At 47.6% G+C, this 18,776-nt stretch overlaps 1 protein-coding gene across 4 annotated transcripts in view; it reads left to right on the top strand.

Annotated features, from left to right (window-relative positions):
• The first annotated feature begins 1,347 nt into the window (after nt 1-1,347).
• ptbp2a (polypyrimidine tract binding protein 2a) overlaps nt 1,348-18,776 on the top strand; it is a 94,861-nt gene continuing 77,432 nt past the window's right edge. For all 4 annotated transcript variants that reach the window (XM_063064596.1, XM_063064595.1, XM_063064594.1 and 1 more), the window contains exons 1-2: nt 1,348-1,429; nt 7,635-7,665. In XM_063064596.1, coding sequence (XP_062920666.1) covers nt 1,422-1,429; nt 7,635-7,665 — 39 coding nt within the window. In that variant the 5' untranslated portion in view covers nt 1,348-1,421. The remainder of the gene's footprint in view (nt 1,430-7,634; nt 7,666-18,776) is intronic.

Below are 18,776 nucleotides of genomic sequence, written 5' to 3'. Positions count from 1 at the left end.
GAATTTAATATTAAACACACAGCGCATATTTTCCTCGCATGAATATAGTGATAAGTCAATTGTAAGTCACTTATATCATCATAACATTTTAAGTAACGTTTGGATATTAAACACAAGGCACATATTTTCCCTGTATGAACATATAAAATCATTGCAACACACCAATATCGGTGAATCAGTGGGAGCCCTGTGCTTGTTTCTCTGCAACAAGACGGTCCTATCGAGGGGTGATAGGAGACAGCGATTCTCGAAGGGGGTTCCTTATGTCCAGTCTATTCCACAATTTAATTTTCGTTACATTCATTGCAGAAAACCCCGCTTCGCAGAGATATGTTGGAAATAGAAGCAACGTTTTCAGTGCTTTCGTGGCTACCTCAGGATATTTAGCCTTGACTTTGATCCAGAATGCCGGCAGAGATGTTATGTCTAACATACTTTTCAGCCCGCCGTCATTTGCAAACTCGAGGAGTTGATCTTCTTCCCGCGCTGACACGGATGACGCGTGCGTTCAAGCTCAACAGTGGCCGTGACAGGGAATGAGGAAAGGTACAGCGGAAAAAAAGCTAAATTGACCACCACATCTTCACCGGAAAGGTGAGCATGGTGATAGGATGCTGAGTTAAAGTGACAGGCAACAGGACACTCAAGATTACTCCAGCAGACAGAATGCCGGTGCTCAGCAATCAAACCATTTACATTTTGATTCCTCTTGTATGAAGAAGAACAAATTATGAACATAGAATGTAGTACACCAGATGAAGTACATGTGAATTATTACTTCAGCTGGAATTATTGCTTGTGTCCCGTGATAGTGGGAAGGGGGTAAAAATGCAGGCGCTATGTATGGCATCTTCTCGTAACAGTACCATTTGGTGATGAAGGAAAGAGTCACAATGGGAGGTGTACTTTCAAATTGCTAAAAGGAGAAGGTAATATGACAGGCAATGAAATCTTGTTGGAGTTGGCAGGGATTAGGAAGGATGATCTATCGAATGTGGATGTGGAAGGTCCGACAAACTCAATCCTGGCTTTGTCCGGGAAAAGGGCAAACTGATTCAGGCAGAAATGTCCTTTTTTTAATTTCAGATTTTCTTAAATGACCAGATTATTTCCTTTAAATAAAAGTGAAGGCGAGGAATCAAGGTTGCAGGCCTGACTGAGAACATCTTGTTTTTAAATTATTTCTTTGTAGTAGACCTGGGGATATAACAACTCACTTCCAACAACGGAGCTTCGGGTCCACGAGATTTTTCGGCTTTGACAAGCTGCGGCGGATCGGTTGCGCTCGGTCATTTCCGGAGGATCCCGAGTCGAAGCGAGCGTGTCGAAGGGGGAGGGGAGGGACGGCCAACGACACGCGGCGCCATTTTGTGTGTTCCCTAACGGTGGCAGCTCGCTGTCAAATCTTTGTTAATTCGGCAATGGACGGGTAAGCCTACTTAAAAAAAAAGGCAGGGAAATGATTGCATGAAAATAGGCAGGCGAAGTCGCGGGTTGATCTAGAGTCATGCGTTCCGACTGAAGTAAATATTGAGGCAGGATGCGAAGCGTTTTCCAATACACGTCGTGGCGTCCTAAAGACTAGCGGTAGATAGAAGCTGTTATAATACAGCCCACTGGGGTTCGTCCGGGCTGTTTCGACGAGGAGCAAAATTCGGCTTCCTCGGATGGTTCTAATTAATCCTTGGTAGTTGGCCAGGCAGGTGGCTTTTGGGTGCTGCGCGTCGTTGTTCGGTCTGGGTTCATGCCACAACATTAGGGGAGGCCTTGCACATCCTTTCTGACTGATCCCTCATTCCATTCCTCCCTCTCTCCTTACTCTGCTCCTGTCTTCCTTCCATCCCTGCCCCGCTCCTTCCCTCCTTCCATCCCTGCCCGGCTCCTTCCCTCCTTCCATCCCTGCCCGGCTCCTTCCCTCCTTCCATCCCTGCCCGGCTCCTTCCCTCCTTCCATCCCTGCCCCGCTCCTTCCCTCCTTCCCTCCTTCCATCCCTGCCCCCGCTCCCTCCCTCCCTCCCTCCCATCCTTGCCCCCGCTCCCTCCCTCCCTCCCATCCTTGCCCCCGCTCCCTCCCTCCCTCCCATCCTTGCCCCCGCTCCCTCCCTCCCTCCCATCCTTGCCCCCGCTCCCTCCCTCCCTCCCATCCTTGCCCCCGCTCCCTCCCTCCCATCCTTGCCCCCGCTCCCTCCCTCCCATCCTTGCCCCCGCTCCCTCCCTCCCATCCTTGCCCCCGCTCCCTCCCTCCAATCCTTGCCCCCGCTCCCTCCCTCCCTCCCATCCCTGCCCCCGCTCCCTCCCTCCCATCCCTGCCCCCGCTCCCTCCCTCCCTCCCTCCCTCCCTCCCTCCCATCCCTGCCCCCGCTCCCTCCCTCCCTCCCCTGCCCCCGCTCCCTCCCTCCCATCCCTGCCCCGCTCCCTCCCTCCCTCCCTCCCTCCCTCCCTCCCTCCCATCCCTGCCCCCGCTCCCTCCCTCCCTCCCTCCGCTCCCCTCCCTCCCTCCCTGCCCCCGCTCCCTCCCTCCCTCCCTCCCTCCCTGCCCCCGCTCCCTCCCTCCCTCCCTGCCCCCGCTCCCTCCCTCCCTCCCATCCCTGCCCCCGCTCCCTCCCTCCCTGCCCCCGCTCCCTCCCTCCCTCCCTCCCTCCCATCCCTGCCCCCGCTCCCTCCCTCCCATCCCTGCCCCCGCTCCCTCCCTCCCCTGCCCCCGCTCCCTCCCTCCCACCCATCCCTGCCCCCGCTCCCTCCCTCCCACCCATCCCTGCCCCGCTCCCTCCCTCCTTCCATCCCTGCTCCCTCCCTCCCTCCCATCCCTGCCCCCTCCCTCCCATCCCTGCCCCCTCCCTCCCATCCCTGCCCCCTCCCTCCCATCCCTGCCCCGCTCCCTCCCTCCTTCCATCCCTGCTCCCTCCCTCCCTCCCATCCCTGCCCCCTCCCTCCCTCCCATCCCTGCCCCCTCCCTCCCTCCCATCCCTGCCCCGCTCCCTCCCTCCCTCCCATCCCTGCCCCGCTCCCTCCCTCCCTCCCATCCCTGCCCCGCTCCCTCCCTCCCTCCCATCCCTGCCCCGCTCCCTCCCTCCCTCCCATCCCTGCCCCGCTCCCTCCCTCCCATCCCTGCCCCGCTCCCTCCCTCCCTCCCATCCCTGCCCCGCTCCCTCCCTCCTTCCATCCGTGCCCCCGCTCGCTCCCTCCCTCCCATCCCTGCCCCCGCTCGCACCCTCCATCCCTCCCCCCTCCATCCCTCCCCCCTCCATCCCTCCCCCCTCCATCCCTCCCCCTCCATCCCTCCCCCCTCCCCCCTCCCCCTCCCTCCCCCCTCCCCCCTCCCCCTCCCTCCCTCCCCCCTCCCCCTCCCTCCCTCCCCCCTCCTCCCTCCCCCTCCCTCTCCCCTCCTCCCTCCCCCTCCCTCTCCCCTCCTCCCTCCCCCTCCCTCTCCCCCTCCCCTTCCCCCTCCCCCTCCCCCTCCCTCCCCCCTCCCCCTCCCTCCCCCTCCCCCTCCCTCCCCCTCCCCCTCCCCCCCTCCCCCTCCCCTCCCCCTCCCCCTCCCCCCTCCCCTCTCCCCTCCCCCCCCTCCCCTCCCTCCCCCCTCCCTCCCCCCTCCCCCCCTCCCCCCTCCCCCCTCCCCCCCCCCCCCTCCCCCCTCCCTCCCCCTCCCCCTCCCTCCCTCCCTCCCCCTCCCTCCCCCCCCCCTCCCCCCCCCTCCCTCCCCCCTCCCCCTCCCTCCCCCTCCCCCCTCCCCCCCCCTCCCCCCTCCCTCCCCTCCCTCCCCCCCCCCTCCCTCCCCCTCCCTCCCCCCTCCCTCCCCCCTCCCTCCCCCCTCCCTCCCCTCCCTCCCTCCCCCCTCCCCCTCCCCCCCCTCCTCCCCCCCCCTCCCCCCTCCCCCTCCCCCTCCCCCCCCCCCCCCTCCCCCTCCCCCCTCCCCCTCCCTCCCTCCTTCCCTCCCCCCTCCCCCTCCCTCCCCTCCCCCTCCTTCCCCTCCCTCCCCTCCCCCTCCTTCCCCTCCTCCTCCCCTCCCCCCTCCCCTCCCCCCTCCCCCATCCCCCCTCCCGCTCCCTCACCCCTCCCCCCTCCCTCCCCCCTCTATCCCCATCCCTCCCTCCCCCCTCCCCATCCCTCCCTCCCCACCTCCCCCCCCTCTCCCCCCTCCCTCTCCATCCCTCCTCCATCCATCCCTCCCTCCTCCACCCCTCCCACCTCCCTCCCATCCCTGCCCCGCTCGCACCCTCCCTCCCTCCCTTCCATCCTTGCCCTGCTCCCTCCCCCCTCTCCCTCCCCCCCTCTCCCTCCCCTCCCTCCCTTCCCTCCCTCCCCTCCCTCCCCCCTCCCTCCCTCCCCTCCCTCCCCCCTCCCTCCCTCCCCTCCCTCCCCCTCCTCCCCCCTCTCTCCCCCTCCCCCTCCTCCCCCCTCTCCCCCTCCCCCCCCCTCTCCCCCTCTCCCCCCTCTCCCCCCCTCCCCCCTCCCTCTCCCCCCTCTCCCCCCCTCTCCCCCCTCCCCCCCCTCCCCCCCCCCCCCCCTCCCCCTCCCTCCCTCCCTCCCCCTCCCCCTCCCCCTCCCCCTCCCTCCCTCTCTCCCCCTCCCTTCCCTCTCCTCCTCCCTCTCTCCCTCACACTCCCTCCCCCTCTCCCACTCCCTCCCCCTCCCTCTCTCCCACTCCCTCCCCCTCCCTCTCTCCCACTCCCTCCCCCTCCCTCTCTCCCACTCTCTCCCCCTCCCTCTCTCCCACTCTCTCCCCCTCCCTCCCCCCTCCTCCCTCTCTCCCTCTCCCTCCCCCCTCTCTCCCTCCTCCCTCTCTCCCTCCTCCCTCCCTCCCCCTCCCTCCCCCCTCCCTCCCTCCCCCTCCCTCCCCCTCCCCCTCCCTCCCTCCCCCCTCCCTCCCCCTCCCCCCCTCCCCCCCCCCCTCCCCCTCCCCCTCCCCCCTCCCCCTCCCCCCTCCCCCTCCCCCCTCCCCCTCCCCCCTCCCTCCCCCTCCCCCTCCCTCCCCCTCCCCCTTCCCCCTCCCTCCCCCTCCCCCTTCCTCCCCCTCCCCCTTCCTCCCCCTCCCCCCCCCTCCCCTTCCTCCCCCTCCCCTTCCTCCCCCTCCCCTTCCTCCCCCTCCCCTTCCTCCCCCTCCCCTCTCCTCCCCCTCCCCCCTCTCCTCCCCCTCCCCCCCTCCTCCTCCTCCCCCCCTCCTCCCCCCCTCCCCCCTCCTCCCCCTCTCCTCCCCCCTCTCCTCCCCCCTCTCCTCCCCCCTCTCCTCCCCCCTCTCCCCCCCCTCTCCTCCCCCCTCCCCCCCCCCCCCCCCTCTCCCCCCCTCTCCCCCCCTCTCCCCCCCCCCCCCCCCCCCCCCCCCCCCCCCCCCCCCCCCCCCCCCCCCCCCCCCCCCCCCCCCCCCCCCCCCCCCCCCCTCCCCCCCCTCTCCTCCCCCCCCTCTCCTCCCCCCCCCTCTCCTCCTTCCCCTCTCCTCCTTCCCCTCTCCCCCTCCCTCTCCTCCCCCTCTCCTCCCTCCCTCCAACTCCGCCCCCTCCCTCACACCTTCCCCTCACTCCATTCTCCTTCCCTCCCTCCTGTCATCCATTCCCCATCTCCTGTCACTCCCCTCCACTGCACCCCACCCATTCCTCCATTCCTGCTTCCATCCCTCCCTCCCTCCCTCCCTCCCCTCCCCCAGCTCACCCCCGCTCCTTCTCTCCTTCCATCAGTGCCCCGAACCCTTCCTCCCTACCATTCCTCCCTTGCCAGCTCCCTTCCTCCTTCCATCACACCCTTGCACTCTCCCTCCTTCCATCACACCGTCACTCCCGCACTCCGCCCTGTCCTGTCTCCACCCCCTGTTCGAACTCCCTGCCTCCCTCACCCAGCCTGACCCATGCGCCCCGATCCCATCCCCCCCGCGCTGCCTCCCCAACATCCCCGTCTCCCCTCTCCTCCCTGTCCCATCCAATCCTGCGTACCCCCTCCATCCAATCCTTGGCTCATCTCTGTTTCCACCTCCCCTGTAACGTCCCGTCTCCCATTCCTTCTCCCCCCTCCACGGCCTCAAATACACTTGCTGTCTCTGTACCTCTTCTCAAACCATTATTCAGTCTGCCCTTGCTGGATGTTATTTTCACCCAACCTACTCAGTTGCTTTCTGCTCTGGCTGTCTTTTACCCCTAAGATCCTTCTACTATGTCCCAATAAAGTTATGCTTCTCTGATTTGATCCTTTACTGCTTCTCTTTGTAGCAATGTAAAATAAAGTACTAGAATGAGATAGGTGGAGAATGGCAAACAGATAGATACACACACAAAAAATGCTGGTGAACGCAGCAGGCCAGTCAGCATCTATAGTAAGAGGTACAGTCGATGTTTCGGGCTGGGACCCTTTGTCAGGACTAACTGAAAGAAGAGATAGTAAGAGATTTGAAAGTGGGAGGGGGAGATCTGAAATGATAGGAGAAGACAGGAGGTGGGAGGGTGGACCTAAGAGCTGGAAAGTTGGTTGGCAAAAGGGATACCAAGCTGGAGAAGGGAGGGGATCATGTGACAGGAAGCCTGGGGAGAAAGAGAAGGGGGGGAGGGGAGCCCTGAGGGTGGAGAGCAGGTAAGGAGTTATAGTGAGAGGGACAGAGAGAGAGAGAGAAAAAAAGGAAAAAATATTTTGAAAAATTAAATGAACAAATAAGGGATGGGGTGTGAAGCGGAGGAGGGGCATTAACGGAAGTTAGAGAAGTCAATATTCATGCCATCAGGTTGGAGGCTACCCCGATAAAATATAAGGTGGTGTTCCTCCAACTTGAGTGTGGCTTCATCTTGACAGTAGAGGAGGCGGTGGATAGACATATCAGAATGGGATGTGGAATTAAAATGTGTGGCCACTGGGAGATCTTGCTTTCTCTGGCAGACAGAGCAAGGGTGTTCAGCGAAACGGTCTCCCAACCTGTGTCGGGTCTTGCCAATATATAAAAGACTTCACAGGACGCAGTATATCACCCCAGCCGACTCAGGTGAAGTGCCGCTTCACCTGGAAGGACTGTCTGGGGCTCTGAATGGTGGTGAGGGAAGAAGTGTAAGGGCATATGTAGCACTTGTTCTGCTTACAAGGAGGGAGATTGGTGGGAAGGGATGGAGGGGACGAATGGACAAGGGAGTCGCGTAGGGAGCGATCCCTGCGGAAAGCAGACAGAGTGGGGAGGGAAAGATGCGCTTGGTTCCCGTCCCATGATCCTCCCCGTTCTCCAGCCTGCTATCCCTTTTGCCAATCAACTTTCCAGCTCTTAGATCTACCCCTCCCCTCCTGTCTTCTATCATTTCGGATCTCCCCCTCCCCCTTTCAAATCTCTTACTATCTCTTCTTTCAGTTAGTCCTGACGAAGGGTCCCGGCCCGAAACGTCGACTGTACCTCTTCCTATAGATGCTGCCTGGCCTGCTGCGTTCACCAGCATTTTTTGTGTGTGTTGCTTGAATTTCCAGCAAATGCAGATTTCCTCGTGTCTGCGAACAAATAAATAGTCACTTCAGCAGTGGTATTAGGACAAAGTTTGTGTTTAGCAAATGTAACATGTTGAAAATTCATGTCATGCCTGTTTAAATGAACCATATAGTTGTTGCAGCTGGTGATTTATGTGTTGGCAACAGGTTCAAGTACTTTAGATGATAGCTTTCTTATCTTTTTTTTTGTAGCATTCTCACTGATGTTGCAGTTGGCATAAAGGTAGGTGTGGCTGTTTTTGTTTGCCTTACTCTCATCACAAGAAGAAAAATGATAGAAAACCAAGTTGGCTTGCTAGTTCTGTTTTGTACATTGATGTATGCATACATTCACATTTAGACTAGCTCACCTGTAGTGGCCCTGAGGACCCAACCTTCAAGTTCACTTCTCTGCAGAGTTTTGGGTTAGTGAAGATGTTAAAACAATGCATTGTTCTGTTAAATCAAAGTGCTTACATTGGCTAATTTAATATACCATCTTACAGTAAGCTTTGTGTTTAAGTGGGTGAACTCAATATTTTTGCTTGAGCTGAGGACATACAGATGTGAAACCATTTGAACTTGCAATTCAAATTAATATCTATTTCTAGATGCTTTATATATCATGTCCAATTTAATGTATTATTAGCCACAATTATTTTTGTTACATTTATAATAAGAGGCTATATGGTATAATTTAATTAGGTTACTTTCTTTGTGGCTGCCTATAAGTTTCAAGGAGTATAATTTATACATTTTTGTTAATAAATGTGAATTGAATCTTGGAATTATAACAATTGCCCTAGTTTATTAAATAAGCTGCCAATTCTCCTCTTTTCTGAGGCATCAAAACTTTTTGAAACAGAAATCCTTAGATTATTAGATTAGTTTCCTCAGGATATTTTTCACTTTAAATTTTGGTTCTTGTATCCATTGCCAGTTTGATCAGTTGTGCTGTTTCCTCCAGTAGAAATATTCAAAACTTTTAATCACCTATCAAATCTTTCAACATTTTGCTAATATTAGCGATGGTCCTATATCCTGTAAAACCAGTGAATCTTATCACCCTCTTCAGGGCCTTGATGTCCTTATAGATTTTCCGTAGTTGAGCAATGGATAATCCCTGTTTAAGAAAGGTTTCAAACTCCTTTGTTTTTTTATTCTTCATCAGTGAAGCCATGCCTCACAAAACTTTTAACCAGGATTCTCAGTTTTTTGTCAGTTTCAGAGATCATGGCTGTGCAACCCTCTACCCTGGCTAATTATCCTTTTAAAATTGTAGTCAGCTTTGAGGGAGTAGTGCAACTGAATACAATATAGAACTTTGTATCAAAAAGCCTTACTTTATCCATTTCTAATGCTACTTTAAAGCATTATTGTAAAACATTTTGTTTCCATTTCATTGAGACTTTGACATTGTTTTTCAAATTTATCAGGTAAGTTTCAACGTTGTTCATCGAATTTTTCCTCTAAAAACTTTAGCATAGTCTCATAGGATAGCTCCATTTGTTTAGAGTCACCTTTTCCCCCCTCCATTCCTATCGGAATCTTTCCCATCTTTTGTTTTGGATCTTGTACTCATTTCTTTAGATTTCACAGTTGCAGTTCAAGAAAAACTCAGTAAAATAAAATAAATCTTCTAGTGTAGGTAAAAATTGGTCAAGTAAGGGAGATCATAGGTTAAAAAAAGATAACGGGAATGGAGCGAAGCCAAAAGCGACCTCACTCCATGAGCACTCCCTGCAGAATACTAAAAAAAATGGAAATGTCATATGTGATAATGGGCGCAAAGAAATGGAGCAAATAGATGGAGCAATAAAATAGATATAAGTAAGCTTATTTGTGACTTAGACTTCAAAGTATGGTGTGCCTTGGATAGATCCTGGAGATCTACCAAGTATTGTAGTCAAAACATTGAACATTACAGCTCAGACAGGGCCTTTGATCCATAATTTAAAGGTTGTGCCAGCCTTTTAACCTACTCTAAGATCAATCTAACCCTTCTCTCCTATGTAACTCCATTTTTTGATCATCCACGTGCCTATCTAAGAGTTTCTTAAATACCTCTAATGTTTCAGCCTCTATGACTACGCTGGTAGAGCATTCCACACATCCACCACTCTCTGTGTAAAGAACTTAGCTCTGACTTTCCTCCAGTCACCCTAAAATTATGCCCCTTATATTAGCCATTTCCACCCTGGGAAAGTCTCTGGCTATCCACTTATCATTTTGTATATCTCTATAAAGTCACCTCTCATTCTTCTCTCCAAAGAGAAGAGCCCTAGTTGCTTAACTTATTTTCATAAAACATGCCTTCCAGTCCAGGCAGCATCCTGGTAAGTCTCCTCTGCACCCTCTCTAAAGCTATCACATTCTTCCTATAATGAGGTGGCCAGAACTGAATACAGTATTGCAAGTGTAGTCTAACCAGGGTTTTATAGGGCTGCAACATTATTTCATGGCTCTTGAACTTCGAGGGGTCTATGGATGTGTACCCCACAATCTCTCTGTTCCTCCACATTACTAAGAATCCTTAAAAAGATGGTGATGAGATAAAACTGTATTGTCAAAGGCAAAATTGGGGCAATCTTAAAATTACATGTGAAAGAAAAACACCTGCCTAAGTCTATAGGCCAAATGTTTAGATCTGCTGTGAATTTACAAAATAAATAATTGATAAATTGATTTTTTAAATATAGAAACAAATGATCTTGGGGTTATTTGCTTTGTGGCCTTTCAGTGAAATTTAGAATTCCAGGAATGTAATTAACATCTGATTCTGTACTTTATCTTATTCTGTTGTGCCAACAAGCAAAACTCCTATGAGAACTATTTGTTTTTGTGCACAAAACTAAACTACCTTATTTACCATATTGGATTGTAAGTTAGAGCTGTGTGAGAACAGAATGGTAAACACTCTTCAATGCTCCATAATTTTTTCTTCCTACTTGATCAGTTAGTGGGAACTGGACCAAACTTTGATTCCAGTTGTGTTGCAGTAGAATGCTAGTCAATATGCAGGGGAATTTGGTATAGTGAATGACACATTGACAATGCTATCTAATACATTAAAAGATTCCTTATTTTATTTGGATAGTTTGTGGTTTTGTTTTCAGGATTAAAATGTGATAAACTTATCACTGTTTTGCTTTAATTTTAAGAATTTATTATATCTGTGTAGAATATTGTGTGCAATTTGCAGATCTTTTCAGCACTTCAAATGGGCTTTTGTGATTTAGTATTTATTTTTGGTATTCACTAGTACAAGTTTTAAATATACAATTATTTCCTTTTATTCAGCTTTTACAGAGAATTTTAAATTCTCATGGATTAATTTCTCAAATTGCATAGGGTAGATCTCATCATCTTTAACATTGTTTGATATGACTTCTAAGCTGGTGGGGAGAAGAGCACAATTTCAGTGCTGTACTTTGGTGTTGGTATTTTAGATGAGGTATTCAGGTCTTGCCTCGTGCAAAAGCTCCTTCCTATTAATTGAGATTGATACTAGTTTTACATTAAAAGAGCTTTTCTTTCATTATGCTGGCTTTTGTCAATCTCAATTAGATTTGCTTCTTAAAGAAATCGGTCATAACATTGCTATTTGTATGAAAATTACCACACTTAAAAATGAAGTCATAGGCCATGCAGTGTCGTGGAATATCCTGAAGATATGAAAGGTAGTGTTTGAAAGCAGATGATTAATTATCTGCTTGGAAATAACAGTGCTTCATTTCAGATTCACTTCACTGCAGATTTTGCTTCTTTATTTACATAGAATATATTTTGAAATGTCAAGATTTTTCATCAAGATTGTTTACCTAGGTGCTGATCATAAGAGCGTTGTTTTATATTGATGTCAAAGCAGATTGTTTTGGATAATTCTTTGAAACAACGATATGCTCTTTGGATGATTGTGCATAACTTTTCAAGTCTCAGAAAGTGAATCCAATTATGTTACTTGTCTAGTTCATTCTCAGCTGTATTCTGGTGTTTAAAGAAAGACAGTTTTCCTCAGGCTATTGAATTGAGCTATTTGTGGGGTACTATATTGAATATTTGTGTGTTTAACATACTGGATAATTAATGCTATCCTAAAATGTTAATTAGAAAAATAGCATTGCTGTGACAGGATGAGAAAATAGTAGCACTATGATGACTCATTGTTAAAAAAAAAATCTTTATCATGATATTCTGAACTTAAAAGTTTGGTTTAGATACTGTTGTTGGCCTTGTTGCCTTTAAACTAAGGGAAAGGAACTTGGAATCTGTTTGGTTGTACAGGTTTCCCCTGCCATCCGAAGGTAGAGCTTTCCTATCAAATGGTTCGTAAGCCAGAATGTTGTAAAGTGAAGAAGCAATTACCATTTATTTATATGGGAAAAATTTGTGAGCGTTCGCAGTCCCAAAAAATAACCTACCAAATCATGCCAAATAACACATAAAACCTAAAATAACAGTAACATATAGTAAAAGCAGGAATGATATGATCAATACACAGCCTATATAAAGTAGAAATACTTTGCTACAATCATTGCTGCACTGTTCTCCGTAATGAAAACCTCACGCAAGCTCTCTTGGCAGAAACACTCTCTCCAGTAACCTTTAAGCTGTGAAGCTGCCAAATCATACCAAATAACACACAAAAATACACAGCCTATATAAAGTAGAAATAATGTATGTACAGTGTAGTATCACTTACTGGAATCGGGAAGACAGTGCCGAGCACACTGTTGATGGTGTGTTAGGCTAAGTCGTCGGAGGTTGGGGTGGTGCAGTGGTCCCCAACCTCCGGACAACGAACTGATACCGATCCGCGGAGAATGCAGCGGTAACTGGGATGCACCCAGCACATCTTTAAGAAAAAAGCTGAAATAAGCTAATTAATTATGGGCGGCACCTAATTATTTAGCTTGTTTATTTTGGCTTTTATCTTAAAGATGCGTTGGGTGCGTCCTGGCTACCGCGCATTCTCCGCGGCAGTGTATCAGTCCGGGGATTGGGGTGGTGGGACACTGGGGTGTCATCTCATTGTCGTCTGTTTCCATCAGGGCAGGCAGGTCATCTTCTTCTATGTCTGCCTGCCTCGATGTCGAAGGTTGAGGTTTGTCGTCTGCTGTGGCTGATGTAGAAGGCTTGAAAAACAACAGTATGCTTGACTGCTTAGCCTCGTGCATTTTTCTATCATACAGTTCTTTGTAAGCACTTAAACTATCTTGCAAATATGCCCTAAACCGACGTACCCTTTCAAAATTAAAGTCGTACTTTTCTGCAATCATTGTTGTCAATTGCAGCGAAAATCTCATGCAGTTGCTTCACGTTCAGTTCCTGGACGACTTCACTTTTGGTCCGTTTGCTACTGCATTCGGTTTCAGTTGTTATCCTTTCCTCTTCCAATTGCATCAGCTCTTCACCCATCAGTTCTTGGTCATTGGATACCAAAACCTCTTCAACATCATCTTCGTCAACTTCCACAAGCCAAACTCACTTTGTCCTTACTTAGTTCACCACAATCGAAACGCTTAATTATGTCTAGATTTATGCCAAGTGTAACACCCTTACAAGCTCTTTTAGGCTTTTCCGATCCCTTAGAACTTTGCTAACGGCTGCTCACAGGCACCTGTTTAAGCAATGCCAGCTAGAATGCAGTTCTGAGGGAGGAGTTTGGCTGCTCAGGGCGCGCTGCCTTTTCTCGTAACAGTGAAAACATCTTCTGTTAGCGAAAACAAGTAACTAATGTAGGTCTTTCATAACAGTGAGGTTTCGTAAAGCGAACGTTCGAAAAGCGGGGGACACCTGTAATGAGTATCCAGCCTATGGAAGAGGAAAGGACAGACAGTCAAATGTCCAAGCAGTATATTAACACTGTCTTGACTAGCTGTGCACCATGTAACCAACGAAACTGAGCATTGCAGAACATTGGAAAGAAAAGACCTTTGAGGAGTGCATAAATGTGTTATCAAGACAACACAATTGGAGCTTCCATATTAATCAAAATACTAAGAAATTGACAAAGTAGTATCAATATCTAATGTGTAAAGGATGTAGTTTTGTTCTGAAATAAATAGATTAAGGCCTTGTGATATAAAACATTTATTAGATTGTAGAAACACACATCAAAGTTGCTGGTGAACGCAGCAGGCCAGGCAGCATCTGTAGGAAGAGGTGCAGTCGACGTTTCAGGCCGAGACCCTTCGTCAGCACCTTCGACTGCACCTCTTCCTACAGATGCTGCCTGGCCAGCTGTGTTCACCAGCAACTTTGATGTGTGTTGCTTGAATTTCCAGCATCTGCAGAATTCCTGTTGTTATTAGATTGTAGATGTAGTTTCTTGAAATTCCTGTATTTTTCACTCAAATTTTCTTTGCATACTCCTTAGTTAAGCTTTTCAGTTCTATTTTCACTTTTATGTTGTGCCTATGCAATGAAATGAAGCTTTAGATGACTGAGGTTAGAAATTTAAAATTATAACGCTGGGTTTAAGTTGAGGATTTAAAGGTATGCTACTGTATTAATGAAATGCTGTCATGCTTCTCATTCGGCGAGAATAATGTTTAATGCAACATTTATTTGAAGATGCATTCTTGTTTTTTTGAGGTATATTCTGCAATGATTAGGGAGTATCATTCATAAGGGTTGATAAGCCCATGCCTACATTTAGCAAAAAAAACTTGATTTTTGCCTGAAGATTTTTTTTTAAACTTGGATCAAAATTCAGCTCTGGAAATTTTTATTTTCCAGCTCCAGTGTGTAGATGATTATCTTCAACATCTTTCATGTTTTGGTTTCCTCTTTTCTGACCATTACAAAGCTACAATTGAACATTTGGTTAAATGTCTTATTGCACCATCTTTTTATCGTGACGCTAAAGCCTATATTTTAGAACTCCATTTTCTTTATAATTTTATAATTGGATTAAACAAATGGAAATTTTAATAAAGAATTTTCAAGTCCAATAATGTTTTTATTAAAGTGTTTCGTGTCTGATTTCAGTAAAATACTGGCTTTTGGTTATTCATTTTGCGGAACCTCTTCAAGGTGCTTAGATTCTCACTTGGATTTTCCTTTTATAACTGAAAGTAACTTAGCTTCTACTTTGCATGAACTAAGATAGTGTGTTTTGTTTTGAAAAACAATGTTGTAACTATTGTGAATATTTTGTAGGTCAGGTAGCCTTTATGGAGGGAAACAGTTAACATTTCAGATTATTGTCTTTTGACATGAACTGGTAGCTCAAGGTCACTTTTGCAGCATAATTGGAAGCTGATATTGACCCTTCATGTCATGTCATCTTAATTTTCCATCCTATTCTAAGTTCAACCTCTATTGTTCACCTACAATTTACAAAAAAGCTCTTTTGTTCAAGCAAAAGGCACAGTTACTCATCTGGCAACTTAGCACATTGCAGTGTTTGGGGCTCAGCATTAATTTGAACCATTTCATGTAATCAGCCATTTGAATCTATTATCTCCAATTTCAGTGTTTTCTCCCTTCCTTTAGTATTTCAGATTCCATATAGATCTCTCAGTTTGCTCTTTGACACCTCTTACAACCATTACTGCAACCACTTATTATTTATGAAGAAGATATAGTCAGTGGAGGCAGAGGAGCACTGACAGACTGCTTTGAATTGGTGGACTGGACAATATTCAGGAATTTATCTTCGGATTTAAGTGAATGTGCCACAGTTGTCACTGACTTCTGTGTGGATGAGTGCGTGCCTTTGAGAACATACCAGACATACGCAAACCAAAAGCTGTGGATGCACCAAGAGATTTGGGGTCTGCTGAGGGCTAGATCTGTCGCATTCAAGACCAGTGATCCAGAACTTTACAAGATATCCACGTATGACCTACAGAAGATTATTTTAAGAGTGAGACAAACAAATTCTGATGGAATCGGATGCATGTCAGCTCTGGCAGTATTTGCAGCCCATTGCTTTCTATAAGAAAAAAACATAACATCATGAATGGCTGCAATGCTTCACTTCCAGATGAGGGTGAACCCTTGCAAGGAATGAAATTCTGGTAGTGTAGCTGGTAGGACACTGAAAAATTGTGCCAGCGAGAGCGTCAAGGACATCTTCAATCAGGCAGAGGTTCCGACCTGCTTCAAAGGGTGACAATCATATCAGTGCCAAAGAAGAGCAGTGTGAGCTGTCTCAACAACTATCACCTAGTTGCACTCATATCTACTATGATGAAATGTTTTGGATGTTGGTCACAGCCAAAATCAACTCCTGCCTAAGCAAGGACTGGAGCCTGCTGCAATATGCCTATCGCCACAATAGGTTAACAGGTGATACAATCTCACTGGCTTTCTACTAGGCCTTGGATCACCTGGACAATACAATCAGGCTACTGTTTATTGATTATAACTCAATGTTCAACACAATCATACCATCAATTCTATCAACAAGCTCCAAAACCTGGGCCTCTGCATCTCCCTCTGCAACTGGATTCTTGACTTCCTCATGGATTTTCTCACCGTCAGCAGACCATAACATTTCCTCCTCACTGACAGTCAGTACTGCGAACCACAAGGATGCATGCTAAGCCCATTGCTCTACTGTCTCTACATCCATGACTGAGTGGCTAGGCACTACTCAAATTGCGATAACTATTCTTTGCAGAATTTCGGATGGTGTTGAGGAGGTGTACGGGAGTGAGATAGATCAGTTGGTTGCAACAACACTTTTGCAGTCAACATCAGTAAGACCAAGGTATTGATTGTGGACTCCAGGAAGGGGAAGTTGAGGGAACTCACTCCAGTCCTCATTGAGTGTTCAGCAGTGAAAAGGGTGAGCAGTTTCAAGTTCCTGGGTGTTAACATCTCTGACGATCTCTCAAGCCTAACATATTTATGCAATTACAAAGAAGGAATGACGGTGGCTATATTTCAGATTTCATGGGTATATTTTTATTGTAATTTAGTTTTTAAAAAATTCAATGTATTGTAATTTACTGCTGCTGCTAAACAATAAAATTTATGACATATGCCAGTGATATTAAACATGATTATGTTTAATTTTTATCTCCAGGCTTTCAGTATATCACAGATCTTCCTATTTCTTATCTAAGTACCCCATCACCCTTGTCCTTTTCTTTGTAATTTACAAACATTGATTCCTAACTGTTCTCATTTCTGAGAGAAAATCACTGACCTAAATGTTAACTGCATTTCTCCACAGAAGTTGCTTCTCATGCTGAGTGTTTCCAGTATTTTCTGTTTCTATTCTTGATTTTCAGCATCCAAGTATATTTGCTTTTGGATTTATCCTTTTAAATTGTCCTGATGATACATAACTGTGCAGCCTTGATTTGTTATACAGCCTAGTTCTTTTCAAAGATAGCATGAGTTTTCTTGTATACACTGATGTGCAATAGATCAATAACTCCTTTATAGTGATGTTAGTAAACCTATTGCACAATGCAGCCTTTTCCATAATTTGAGTTGAATATTTTTAGTGTTTTATAAAGCAATTTTAATCTTTTAATGAAAATCAAAAATACATGAGGGGGCTCTGCAGATCATTGGGAAGTACAGGTCTCCCCTCGTTAAGGAACATTTGCTTAACATATTTTTGTAATAATGAGGTGTTCGATTTAATTTGATTTGCTCTTTAATGAAGATGTCTGCTTCAACAAATGGTGAGAATAATGGTTATAGAGTCATAGAGTACCACAGCATTAAAAATGGGCCTTTTCAATCCATTGAGTCCATGTGGACTTCAACTTCTGCCTAGTTCCATGAACTTGCACGCAGACTGTATCCCATCAAGCCCCTCTCATCCATGTACCCTATCCAAAGTTTTCTTAAATCTTGCATTTGAACCTGCATCTATGACCTGTGCTGGCAGTTCATTCTACCCTTGAACCACCCTCTGAGTGAAGAAACTTCCACTAAGGTTCCTCTTAAATATTTCACCATTTATGTTAAACCTTTGAGTTCTAGTTCTAGTCTCACCCAACCTGAGGGAGTCAAAAGCCTGCACCCTATCGAGGAATTTAAAGTTACTGACCCTCTCAACCTCTGATCCCTCAATGAGGACTGGATCTTGAATCTCTGGTTTCCTCCTCAAGTCAATAATCAGCTCCTTGCTCTTGTTGACATTTAGTAAGATGTTTTATGAAGGTCATCATGACAAAACCTTACTCTGTGACCCTATCTACCTCTGATGCAACTTTCAAAGAATTATGGATTTGTACGTTACCAGGTACCTCAGAACCCTACAATTCAAAGTGTAAGTATTTCCTTGGTTTGTCTTCCCGTTAAATTCCATCTGTGATTTTTCAGCCCATTTTTCCAGCTGCAAGTTTTGAGAGCCTGCCTCAATGTCCACTGCACCTGCCAATCGCGGTGTCATCGCAAATTTGCTAATCTCGTCTCCTAAATTATTATCTAATTCAAAATAAACAACAATGGACTCAAGCACATCACTTGTCACAGGCTTCCAGTCAGAGAAACACTCATCTGCTCCCACTGTCTGGCTTCTGCTAAGCCAATATTGATTATTTCATCTTGACTGCCAAGTGATTTAACCTTCTGGACAAGCTTCCTTGTGGGACTTTGTCAAAGGCCTTGTAAAAGTCCATGCAAACAACGTCTACTGTTTGTCCTTTATCAGCCTTCATGGTAACCTTCATGAAAAACTGTAAGCTTGGTTTGATGTGACCTACCACACTAAAAGCTATGTTGACTATCTCTAATCAGGCCCTATCTATCCAGGTACTTAGAATACATTGTAGTAATTTATCCATGACTAAATTCAGGCGCACCACTCTATAATTTCCCTGCTAATTCTTAGAGCCTTTTTTTTTGAACAATAATATTGGCTAACTTCCAGCTGAAGCACCTCACCTGGGGCTAAGAACATTTTAAATATCTCTGGCAGGGCCTTTGCATTTTCTGTATGAGCCTCCCATAAGGTCCATGGGACAGCTGGTTTAACACTGGGGACAGCTTGTTTAACACTGGGGACAGCTTGTTTAACACTATCCACCTTAATTTGCCTCAAGTCACGTAGCACCTCCTCTTCTGTCATCAGGATGCAGTCCACGACATCACTACTACACTTGATCAAATACTAATGATACTGCTAATACTAAATAGAATCACAGCGAAGTACAACACAGAAACAGGCCCTTCAGCCCATCTAGTCCATGCCAAAACCATTTAAACAGCCTACTCCCATCGAACTGCACTGGGGCCATTGCCCTTCATTTTCCCACTATCCATGTACCTATCGAAGCTACTTTAAATGTTGAAATTGAGCTCACATGCATCACTTATGCTGCAGCTCAGTCCATACTCTCACGACCCTCGGAGTGAAGAAGTTCTCCTCAAACTTCTCAC

Source organism: Mobula hypostoma, chromosome 12, assembly GCF_963921235.1.
Source record: "Mobula hypostoma chromosome 12, sMobHyp1.1, whole genome shotgun sequence".
Lineage (NCBI taxonomy): Eukaryota > Metazoa > Chordata > Chondrichthyes > Myliobatiformes > Myliobatidae > Mobula > Mobula hypostoma.
This window is presented reverse-complemented; position numbering and strand designations above follow the sequence as displayed.